The sequence below is a fragment of the Geotrypetes seraphini genome, chromosome 5 (genome assembly GCF_902459505.1).
Source record: "Geotrypetes seraphini chromosome 5, aGeoSer1.1, whole genome shotgun sequence".
Lineage (NCBI taxonomy): Eukaryota > Metazoa > Chordata > Amphibia > Gymnophiona > Dermophiidae > Geotrypetes > Geotrypetes seraphini.
In genome coordinates, this window is record NC_047088.1 from 64,059,272 (window position 1) to 64,072,095 (window position 12,824).

At 41.8% G+C, this 12,824-nt stretch overlaps 1 protein-coding gene across 8 annotated transcripts in view; it reads left to right on the plus strand.

Annotated features, from left to right (window-relative positions):
* LOC117360762 (protein eva-1 homolog C-like) overlaps positions 1-12,824 on the plus strand; it is a 52,736-nt gene that overhangs the window by 25,323 nt on the left and 14,589 nt on the right. For 7 of the 8 annotated variants that reach the window (XM_033945079.1, XM_033945081.1, XM_033945080.1 and 4 more), the window contains 3 exons: positions 3,620-3,819; positions 6,290-6,413; positions 8,991-9,143. In XM_033945079.1, coding sequence (XP_033800970.1) covers positions 3,620-3,819; positions 6,290-6,413; positions 8,991-9,143 — 477 coding nt within the window. Of the gene's footprint in view, positions 1-1,611; positions 1,684-3,619; positions 3,820-6,289; positions 6,414-8,990; positions 9,144-12,824 lie in introns of those variants that run through there. The other variant, XM_033945086.1, reaches the window with a different exon arrangement.

A 12,824-nucleotide genomic window follows, 5' to 3' on the forward strand; every position in this document is an offset into this window, starting at 1 on the left:
CAAAATGGCAAATGAGGTTCAACATGGATAAGTGCAAGGTGATGCATGTAGGTAACAAAAATCATATGCACGAATATAGGATGTCCGGTGCCATACCTGGAGAGAGCCCCAAGGAAAGAGACTTGGGAGTACTTGTAGATAAGTCAATGAAACCGTCCGCGCAATGTGCGGCGGCGGCAAAGAGGGCAAACAGAATGCTAGGAATGGTTAAGAATGGGATCACAAATAGATCTGAAAAGGTCATCATGCCATTGTACCGGGCCATGGTATGCCCCCACCTGGAATACTGCGTCCAACACTGGTCACCGTACATGAAAAAGGACATAGTGCTACTCAAAAGGGTCCAGAGATGAGTGACTAAAATGGTTAAGGGGCTGGAGGAGTTGCTGTACAATGAGAGGCTAGAGAAACTGGGCCTCTTCTCCCTTGAAAAGAGGTGATTGAGAGGGGACATGATCGAAACATTCAAGATATTGAAGGGAATTGACTTAGTAGAGAAAGAAAGATCGTTCACCCTCTCCAAGGTGAAGATAACGAGAGGGCACTCGCTAAAGTTAAAAGGGAATAGATTCCTTACAAACGTAGAAATCTGGAATGCTCTTCCAGAGGCTGTTATAGGGGAAAGCACCCTTCAGGGATTCAAGAAAAGGTTGAATAAGTTCCTGCTGGAACAGAATCTACGCAGGTAAGGCTAGACTCAGATAGGGCACTGGTCTTTGACCTAAGGGCAGCTGTGTGAGCGGACTGCTGGGCACAGTGGACCACTGGTCTGATCCAGCAGCGGCAAATCTTATGTTCTTATTAATACATTAACATTTTAATTTGCATTTCTGCTCCTTGTCCCATTACCTGTATTTCTCTCTATCTCTCCCTTTCATTCTCATCTCTCAAATTCCTTCTTCTGGCATCTTTCTCTCCTGCCACCCTTACCCTTTCTCCCCTGCATGTTATTTCATCTCACATTATCCCTCTTCCTCCCCCTGGCAACTCTCTAAACTTGCATGTAATTCTGCAAAGCTAGAAACATGCTGTTTCTCTCTAGTTAGGAGACCCTCCCTCTGCAGCATCCTGCATCCTCTGATGGAATTTCCTGTCTCCTGAGAGTTGGCTGTTACAAAGGGAAATTCCCGGCTAGAATAAAGCAGTTGTATGTAGCACTAAAGACTGTAAAGACAAATTTGGAGGGAGAGAGAGAATGGGAATGAGAGATGCAACAGAGTGTGGAAGTCAGATGCCTGAGTGCTGGGGAAGGGGAGGAGAGAGAAAGAACAGCAGAGATGTTGGGACCCATGAGAGAAAGAACAAAGTGGGATCCAGAGAACAGGGAGGGGGAGAAGAATGAGAGATAACAAAGTGCAGAGAAAGGGAAAGACAGCCAGACAGAGATGGTGATCGAAATGGTGCCTATTAAGGGGAGGAGATATGCCCTTGGAAGGGAAGGAAAGAGAAGAGAAGGGAAAAGAGATGAGAGGAGATGGTACCCTTTGAGGGGTACAGAAGGGAGGAAGAGAAGAACTGCAGATTTGAAGAGGAAGAAAAATAGAAGAGAGCTGAATTTGAAAGATGGATATAGGGTAGGAAGTGAAGAAGAAAAGGGGTGGGGGGAGAGAGAGAGAGGCCCTGGAAGCAGAACCAGAGGCAGGGAACAAGATGATTAGTAATGAAAATCACCAAACAAAAAAGGTAAGCAATATGTTTTTATTTTCAATTTAGTAATTCAAAATACGTCAGTTTTGAGAATTTACATCTGTTATCTCTATATTTCACTGTAGAGGAGGCAATGAGAGGGGATGTTTTATTTGATTAATGATGTGCTTAAAAATTATAATCACAATTAATCTCTCAATGAAAATGTTTTTAATTGATGTACAGCCTTATATTATAAACAACACTCCAGTTTCAAGCAACCATTATGACTATATTGAAATTATGTATGTACATAATGACTGAGATCAGTTCTCTTCCTCCGCTGCATAAATGGAATCGCACTCCCCAATTATATTAATGAAATCAAAACTACAAGTCCAAGCTCCCTTCTATCTGTCATATCCTCAGTCTTTCACTTTCCACTGCAACCGTTCCTGATGTCCTCAAACATACCGTAGTTACACCACTCCTCAAAAAACCCTCACTAGACCCTACCCGCCCAACTATTGCTCTATCTCCCTTTTCCCTTTCTTATCCAAGCTACTTGAATGTGGTGTTCACCGCCATTCTCTGAACTTTCTTTCATCTCAAGCTATTATTGACCCACTTCAATCAGACTTTTGCCCTCTACATTCCAAAGAAACTGCCCTTGCTATAGTGGCCAATGACCTGTCCCTGGCCGGATCCAAAGGCCTATATTCTATCCTCATCCTTCTCGATCTATCTGTTTCTTTTGACATTTTTGACCTACTACTACTACTACTTATCATTTCTATAGTGCTACTATAACTAGACTATAACTAGAAAAAAATCTCAAAAGCACGCGTCTCGAGCATGTGTATAAAGGCAGTTTTCAACAAGCGCATATGACACGCTTTAATACACACTTTTAATACACGTGCTCAAGAAATGTGTTTATGAGATTTTTTTTCCCATCACTATATTGCACCTCCTCTCCCTTCCCCTCCTTCCAGTACTGCTGGCACTAGGGTTACTAGACCCACCCCCCAGGCCCGTCCAGTTCTACCAATCCCCTGTTATGTCTCAGCTCTGCCCCCAGCTCCACCCCACTGCCTGTTCATCAGGCAGGAAGGCATCCTTGCATGCGTGGATGCCCCCTCCTGACTTGATTTATTTTCAAAACTGATCAAAGTGCCAGGTTTTGAAAAGCCGTCCAGACCCCCAGACATGTCCTCAAAATGAGGACATGTCCGGGGAAATCTGCACGTCTGGTAACCCTCGCTGGTACATCTATGATTCACACAATGAAGATTTACACCCCTTGTAAGATATTTATATCTATAGTTGCAGATCCACTGATTCACACAATGACATAGCATAGCTGGTAGTTCTCCACCCTCCTATCAACCCATGTCTCTTTCCATGGACTATTCTGTACATATGCCAATCACTATCATCGGTGACTAATCTCATGTAAATTTGGTGACCATCCGCAAACCTCATTTGCATGCGCAATTCTTTGAGAATGGCTTGTCTTTTTTGAATCATTAGATTTGTGGCCGCTATCGCTACCGGTGATATTAGAGAACCTGGTCCTGATTCTCTTGGTGAATTTCTCTGGGTCCTACCCTTACTGCTCAGCTTGGAATTGCACTATCTTTCTGCCAGGCTAGAACACTTTGCTGCCTGCTCTTCTGTCAAACCCACTCAGACTTTCCCTCCAGAAGCTGCCAGTACTTTCAGGAGTCTCCCTCAGTATTAGTGCTCTGGTGGGAGAAACAGGATGACCAAAAGCCCTGATCTAACTCCTCTTCTCCCTATTATATTATTCCCACTTAGGCTAGGGACCTCCAACTCCTCCCCCAATGTTCTGCTATACACACACACATATATACTCAGTGACTTCCCATAGGATCCTGTGCCTCCTGCTTTGTAGCAGAGGCATTCTTTGGTGGTAGTGGTAGTGTCGGTGGTGAACTTGGCCTTCCTAACTTCATGTTTATTTTCACAGGTTATCTGCAAAAAGTGCTAAAGAACCATACAGCCCATGCCTGTGATGGGGAACAATTGGGGGTCATGTGCCCTCACAAGACTTCTATCAGTATCCTGTCTGCCTTTTATGGACGCAGAGTTTCCAGCCAAAATCTTTGTCCAAGTCCCAAAAATCATTCAGTTGAGGACACCGTATGTGTTTCCCCAACAGTTAAGCAGGTAAAAAAAACCTACCCCCCTAACACACACACACACTCCCAAAAAAAGAAAACAGTGATGCTATGCTACTAGATGAAGAATATCTAATTTCAAGAGAGCTTGGGACAAGTGCATAGGAGTCTAAGGGAGAGGAAGTAGGCATGGATAGGCAGACTGGATAGGCAATATGGTCTTCATCTGCCTTCATTTTTCCATGTTTCTATGTTTAGTCAGTAGACACAGCAAAAATATAGATTAAAGGATGCTATACAGTAGTTCAAGGTTGTTTGTAAAAAGAGAAATAATATGACTCAACGTTGAAGAGAGGTGCAGGTGCAAATCTCCAAGAGAATAACTAGAGGGGAGTTGATATGCAGGAACGTCACATGTTTTTCTTCTTGATGCAGTTGCATCAAGGTTATTGAGCAAATCCTATAGGGTCAGGTAGTTTATATGGTGCCTAAATCTGGGCATTGAAAAAATGAGCACTAAGCGCTGTTCTATAGAATGGTGCTCAGAAAAGGGTGCCATATTTAAAACAGAGTGTAATACTGAGAACTGCGCCCAACTTTTGGCATGAGGATTTATACCAACTGAAACCTGATGTAAATTAGGCATGGATCTCCTGAATTCTATAATACTTTGACCCATCCATGCTCCTCTCATGCCCTCATCCCCTTTTCAACTGCGCACTGTGGGATTTGGGCACACATTTTTATAGCATAGAGTTTAGCAGGACGCACACGTAAATCCATGACTACAAGAAAAATATTGGGCCTACCCAGACAGTCACGAAAGTAAATCATTTCCCACCCCCCATTTCACGAAGCAGTGTTAGACTTTTTTTTTTTTTGCCAGCCATGGCAGTAAAAGCTCTGACACTCTTAGGACTTCTATGAGCATCAGAACTTTTACCACCGCATTGGGCAATAAAAAAGCCTAATGCAGTTTCATAAAGGGGTGGGGGTGGGTTGGGGTTAATTACAACGAGCTAATCAATATGCCCTATCACAAAAGAAGGAGAAAAATTTATATGGATACAGTCCAGAGTATACTTTCTGGTGTCGCCATGAAATTTTCCGCCCCTGAGTTTGAACGGGTGCCCTCTTGTGGCCGAGGGTCCCTTGATATTTTCTTTCTCAAGGGACCCTCGGCCACAAGAGGGCACCCGCTCAAACTCAGGGGCGGAAAATTTCATGGCGACACCAGAAAGTATTTCTTCACAGAGAGAGTAGTTGATCATTGGAACAAGCTTCCAGTGCAGGTGATCGAGGCAGACAGCGTGCCAGACTTTAAGAATAAATGGGATACCCATGTGGGATCCCTAGGAGGGTCAAGATAAGAAAATTGGGTCATTAGGGCATAGACAGGGGGTGGGTAAGCAGAGTGGGCAGACTTGATGGGCTGTAGCCCTTTTCTGCCGTCATCTTCTATGTTTCTATGTTTCTATCTATATATTAATTTTGATTATTTTCCTGGCCTAGTAAAAGGATTCCCAGGATGGATTACCATATAAAATTCTCTGTAACACACATAAAATAAAAGTCAATGTTACATTCCAGCTGCTAACCCCCCTGGTCATACGTCATTCTTATCTATCTCACTTGGGGGTCTTCAGATTCTTTCAAAATTGCCTTAACTTCTTTTGATGGCACAGGCCCATTAACAATTTGTTCCACATCTGTGACATCACAAAAGAAAATCCACTAACATATGCCATCTAATGAAGAGCACAAAGGATGGTCAGAATGGTGCAGTGGTAATTTAAGAAGATAATCCAGCCTCTGACCATGCTGAACTTTAAAAGCCCAATAATAGAAACCCTTCTTACAGGATAATGGGTAGAAGAAGATCCTCAAACTGCAGAATTGTTGGGCATTGGATGACTCCTGCATATAGTCAATCATAGGATCACCATTTTCTCTGCTCAGTCTATAACTCAGTGTTCAAACATGCTCATGTGAAAATCAATGTACATTTTAGAAACCTAACTGTTAATCTGCTCTTTCCAAGGTCCCTTAGTGTAGAGAAAAAGTTGTGGTATTTTCATGGGCACAGAGCTACATTCCTAATACAGAATAAATAAATGAAATTTACCCACATGCCCAAAGTTTTATATTCTAATGTTTCCAATACAAGTATATGGTGCTGTATAAATAAAAGCAACTTGACAGTCCAAAACTCTGATTCCAACTGCTCTCTACATCAAGGATCAGCACATTCCCGCAAGGGTTATCTATTATCTTGCAGTCCGAGAATCTCTTTCTTCTTACCTTTATCATGTAGGAAGATTTCCTATTATTAGGGTACATTTGTTCCTACTTGCTGAGTTTGATTTTGTTCTTTAACTTTAAAAGTCACCCCAAAGTTTGAAAGCAAACTCACTAGATTCTAGGTAACCAAGAGAATATCTGCAACATAGGGGAAACTATGATCTCTAAGCTTTATCTTAACCAATAACATTTCTGCAACATTTTATCTTCTTTTCTAGAAAGTTCTAGATGAATGTCAGGACCAGCGCTCGTGCCATTTCTCTATAAACAGTCGAATGTTTGGGATGGATCCCTGTCCAGGAACCCACAAGTACCTGATAGTGTCATACAAATGCAAACCTGGTATGTCTTGAAAAAGAACGAAATTCAAAGAAGATGTAACTGTTTTGGAAGATTAGACACTAGTGTATTAACCTGGTTATTTTAGCTCCCTATTTCCTGAGTTGAAAATAGTATCCCTTTTCCTGGGATTTCCCACTATAAATCTTAATAACCCTGTTAACACAAGGGACAAATTTCATTCTCAATGTTCTTTCAAACTTCAACTCCCATATATTCATTTTTAAATCTAATTTATTTCTGAGTTAGAGGCCATCATCCTCTTTTCTGCAGTAAGTGGAATGTTTATATACATGCAAGCTCCATGATACTAAAGAGCAACCATTACTATTATAAAGTAAGAACATATTTTTTTGAATTTGCATGTCCTATGTGAAACATTGTTGGGTATTTTGCATAGGCATAGTTTGTTTAATTTTTTTTTGGGGGGGGCAAAAGGTTAAGTGGGGCTCATTAGCATATTACATTTGCATATACATCTCATACATATTCATTATGTTTATTCCAAAGAAAAAAAAGATAAAAACCAATAATGGGAATTCTCTCTCATTAAGCCCCCCCTCACATTCACATGAACCAGCAAGGGGAGAGCACACTTTCTTATCCTTATTCCATAGGCCTGACATCACAACCTTCACCTTTTCTTCTTCTCCAAAGCACAGCTCTTCCTCCTCTCTCCTTACCCAGCACTTTCCTCCTTTCCTCAATGTGGTTCTTAGAAATACATAGGGGGGCATTTTTGATAGGACGTCAAAGTTTGATTTTGGATGTTTCCGCAAGGAGTTCCAAAAGTCAGGTCAGGAAAATGACCATTTTCTAAACTGCAAGACTTATATCTTTATTTTTTGAAAGTGACCTATCTAGATGGGACTTCTATCTTTTATGGCAATTTTCAAAAATCAAAATGTCCAAAACAAGGGAAGGGGGTCAGCACTTTTAATGACCTGATCACACAGACATGCCAACAGGGCAGTGAGGCACTTAGAGGGCATAGCTTGCTATGAACTTCACATAAAGGGTGTCAGGTACACATGTTACCATAACCACCTTAAGCCCTCCCAAACTCCCTCCAAACCTACTATACTGACCTGTCTACCATTCCAACAGCCCTTATGGCTGCAGGTGTCACCTATATGGTAGTACAGTATATTTTGGGTGGGTTTCAAGGGCTCAAACTTTCCACTATAAATGTAGTGGGTAGTATGGGATATGGACCTGGATCCCTCTCTCTATGGCTCACTATACTGCCCGCTCCTATGAAGAAGTCTATACTCAAACACTCACACTCCACTTTTGTAGTTTATCTATACTTGGAGCTTGATATTCATTCAGGAAAAGGCCTCAGAAATAAGGAGTACTACCCTTATAATTTCAGTGGTAATCATTACCAGCGTAGGTGTATTCCAGACACGTACTCCGTACTGCAATCTTTGGCCAAAAACCTGTTCTTTTATTTCATTATCCATATTATGTTTCTGCTAATTTAAACTATTTTTTAAAACTATTTTTTAAACTTTTTTGTTATAACTTATATCTCTTATTTTGCACATTAACTGACTGAGAGTGCAGACCGCTTCAGAATTTGAAAAAACTCACAGAAAATTACTTATCTTTAGTGTTTTCATTATTCTGTTTCCATTTCTGAGCTTCTTCAATTCTGTACTATTTCGTACTCGGGACCAGAACCGGAGCTTTCAACACTCTCGGGACTAGAGCCAGAGTTGACACGGCCGGCGTTTTGCGGACCACTGGTTTGTCCGCTGCTTCAGGGCCGATTTTAGAGCACAGTAATGTTGATAGAACACTAATATATATCTAATAAAACACTAAGAAGCAACATTACTGTGCTCTAAAATCGGCCCTGAAGCAGCGGACAAACCAGCGATCTGCCGCATGCGGCCCCATGAAGTATTTTGCGCGGCCCCGGTTGAGGGTGATGCAGTGTTTTACTCTGCTGCCCTCGGGTGTTTACCATCTTGCCGGCTCCCACCCCTGTCTTGCTGCAGTGTTTGCGCGTTTGTGCGGCCCCAGAAACATTTTTTTAGCCAAAAGGTTGGACACCCCTGAACCACATGTAAAAAAGCCATCCTATTGACCCCTTAGAATGTAAGACTTCCTAGAACAGGGAACAACCACTCTGCCTGTAACTCATTTTGAAGTATTGCTGACAAAGGTGTAAGCTAAATCAAAATCTCTGTCTCTTTTCTCATCTGTTCCAATGGCAAATTTTGTACATCCTATTACAAAGTATCATAAGTTACATAAAAGCAAGCTACATAAAATCCTGATTAATCTTTGAGAAAGGACCATTAACACATTATTATTTGTAATGATTTTCCTTCACATGACATCCCTAATTATTCCACCAGTTTCAAAAAGTACAAGAAACCCCCAGTCAATACCTTGGCCATTTTAGTCAATAGTTATAGTCAGCGTTGTTTCCTATTCATATAAATAGACATTTGAAATTGGGAATTGAGATCTCAGGAAATGCTTCATACCAAACGTCCTTCAATAATTTTACAAGCAAATTGAACAAACCTTAATGGTGAGTGTATCAGCTACTGTGTTATTTCATAGACAACCACAGAATCAAGACAGTGTGTGAGAATGAAAAATTAAGACTCCAGTGCAAAAACAATTCAATCCTGGCGATTTATTCTGCAAGTTATGGAAGATCCTTCCAGAGGGGTGCTGACTGTGATTCTGGAAAGAGAACCTGGCCAGATATAGGTACAGTATGCTCTGTAGACCGTCCTTGGACATTAGTTTTCATAGCATAAAAATAAAATAAATAATGTGACATCAGTTCAATGCTATCACAGTACTCAGGTCGCTTAGATACTTTAAGGGCTCCTTTTACAAAGGCGCGCTAGCGGTTTTAGTGTGCGCTTAGCACGCACTAAAATGCCCCACGCGCTAGCAGCTACCACCTCCTTTTAAGCAGGTAGTAATTTTTCGGCTAGCGCACGCTATAGCACGCACTAATCTTGTGCATGAGCTAAAAACGCTAGCGCACCTTAGTAAAAGGAGCCCTAAGTCAAGCCTAACAAAATGGTGCTAGAATCGTGTCTGCAATGGCACTTTACAGTGCCTAAAGCCATTGCAGTTGACTAATGCTGGAAGTGACATTAGATGCCATAAATCACCTATGTAGGCATGATTCACATTAAAGGTAGGCGCAGGAAATGTAGGCCTTAAAAACACTGGCCTATATTTTCGGCACCTACCTTTACCAGAACGTGATTCTCTAAACAGCACCATGCATGCATAATCTTCAAGCTTCTCTATGGAATATTTGATCCTTTAGTCCACTTATATTGGAATACCCTGAGACTTTGCCATTTCAGAAATACACAAAGATATAAGCTATCCTTTTCCTTCCTTTAAGGGAATTAAATTTGCTGGGAAGCTCAATTGATCTTTTGTTTTCAATTTTGTAAAGATCTGGAATGAATTCCCAGACTCCATTAGGCTTATAGGCCAGCTACAATTATTTTATAAATCCCTGAAAACTTTGCTATTCTCACAATTTTTAAATGATTTAACTACAGTCTCAACAAAATAATAATACAATAGTTCTTAGCTCTCTCATGCTTTTTTGGCTATGTATTCTAGTCTTATATGTGAACCGAGTCGAGCTCCATTGGAAGATGACCCGGTATATAAACCGAAAATTAGATTAGATTAGATCATGTGATCGACACATGATCAGCAGCCACCAACAATGGCACTGTTTAGAGAATCCAAACCTTAGTGCCTATCTTGTCTTGCACTGATTTTTGAGCACTATATATAGAATTTCCTCCATATTACCTTTCTAAAATAACCACCAATCATATGACCATTCTTCCTTATTTATCAATACAACACATTACATAAAAATGTTTTTTTATAATTCTATGCTATCATATGAGGGGGTGCTGAAAAGTTCTCAGCTCAACCAACCAACTTTCTAAATTCTGAGGGTTATTTTGTCACTGAAGATGAAAAGAGTGTTATCTTATTTGGGCCCCCTTTTATCAAACTACATTGGGGTTTTTTAGCAGGGGTCGCTGCGGTAAAAACTCCGATGCTCACAAGACAAGATACATACAAGCTGCATCAATGCAAGGAGTCACAAAATATTATTAATCCTCTATAATAAAACCCTAAATGTGCATGCGCATTTAGGGTTTTGTGATTCCTGCGGCGTGCTGTGTCCTTCCCTGGCTGTATTCCATTTTGGAACATGGAGCCAGAGAACACGCCGGTGACTCTTCCCTCCCGCTCTCACTCACCAACCGCTGCTGACACCGCTAGCAGCCTGATGAGTATCGTGGCCGGCTGTAGTGATCCTCGCAGGCCGCTCTGCACCTCGGTAGCACGTTCCCTCTGATGTACGCGATCGCATCAGAGGGAACATGCTACCAAGGTGCAGAGCGGCCTGCGAGGTTCGCTAGAGCCAGCTGTGATACTCAGCAGACTGCTTTGAAGAGGACACCAGGAAGCCGGCTGCAGGGGGAGCAGGGAAGAGGGACAGGGGGAGTAGGTAAGGAGTGTTGCTGGACAGGGGGAGCAGAGAAGAGGTGCTGCTGGACAGGGGGAGCAGGGAAGAGTTACAGGGGGAGCAGGTAAGGAATGCTGCTGGACAAGGGGAGCAGAGAAGAGGTGCTGCTGGACAGGGGGAGCAAGGAAGAGGGACAGAGGGAGCAGGTAAGGAGTGTTGCAGAATAGGGGGAGCAGAAAAGAGGTGCTGCTGGACAGGTGGAGCAGGGAAGAGGGACAGGGGGCGCAGGTAAAGAGTGCTGCTGGACATGGGGAACAAGGAAGAGGTGCTGCTGGACAGGGGGAGCAGTGAAGGGGTGGTGGTCAGCTGAGGAAAGAGAGACAGAGAGAAAGAAAGACAGAGAGAGAGAGAAAGAAAGAAAGACAGACACACACATCTATTCTAGCACCCGTTAATGTAACAGGCTTAAAGACTAGTATAATATAATACAGCAAGCAGACCCATGCCTATTTAGAAGGAGGAGAGTATCAGCACAACACGCAGCCAGAAGTACTTGCCTTGTTAACATTTATTGTACTTTTATATGCTAAAATCAATAAAAACTTTTGAACTTAAAAAAAAAAACTACGATGCTCATAGGAATTCTATGAGTGTCAAAGCTTTTACCACAGCGGCCTGTGATGAAAACCCTAACGCAGCTTGATAAAAGGGGCCTTATTTATTTATTTTGATTTTTATTGCGTCCTCCCCATAGAGCTCAGAATGGGTTACAGGCTAACATGCATAATATACAGTTAATAGGTTACAATTTGCCATAGTTACAGTACAAGTTTTTGTCCTAATTTGACACATATTAGGGATCTAAAACCAAAATCTATAATATACAGTTTACGGATTAAATTTGTCATAGTTGCAGTGCAAGATTTTTCAGTATAAGTTTTTATCCTAATGGGGCACATACTGAGGATCTTGTATCAATATACATTTCTTTGTAAGCTATGAGTCATAGGTGGGGGAGTTAGGTGAAGAGGTATGTCTTTATTGCTTTCCTAAAGTTGAGGAGTCCTTCAAGGCATCTTATCTGTGGGAGCAGTTGATTCCAGTGAGTTGGTATGAAGTGGAAATAGGAATGGTGTTTGGCAGTTTGCAGCTGAAGGGCACAACCAGGGGTGTTTTGAGGCATATTTCATCCTGGGAGTAGAGAAACCTGTTAGGCACGTATGCAGGAAGCTTGGTTGTCATATATATAGCCCAGAGCAATGTCATGGAAGGATAAGACACAAAATTTGGCTATGGGCAGCCAGTGAGCCAACGATAGAGTCTGGGAGACAGGGTTGCAGGCATGGAGGTTTTTTAGAAGTCTGATTGCTGTGTTTTTTACACATTGGAGATGTCGTATGTTCTTCGCTTAGAGACCTTTGAATAGCTTGTTGCAGTAGTCCATGTGTGAGAGAACTAAGGCATAGAGTAGCTGTGTGAAATAAGATTCAGAAAAGTAGTTCCTTATTTTTTGGAGTTGTCACAGGTAGTAAAATGAGGAAGATACCACCTGAGAGATGTAGTTGGAAAGCGATAGGTTGGAGTCAAAGAGTATTCCTAGGCTGTGTGCTTGGTCTTTTGCAGTTATGGTAGTTGAGGCCCAGCGTAGCAAGGGATGGGTACAGTTGCAGTGTTCTTTGTGGATCCAAAGGAATTCCATTTTGGAGGCGTTTAGTTGTAATTTGTTGAGGGACATCCAATTTTTAATTTCTGAGAGGTAGTTTAGGAGTTTTGTGATCTGGACATCATGGGTTTCTCCTAGTGGTTGGTATAGTTGACTGTCATCCACAAAGGACTGAATCTGTATTTGGTATTTGTGGGCTATATCTAGGACAGGTCTAAGTGCCAATTTGCAGAAACGAAATTCTGTGTTTTTGACATTGTTT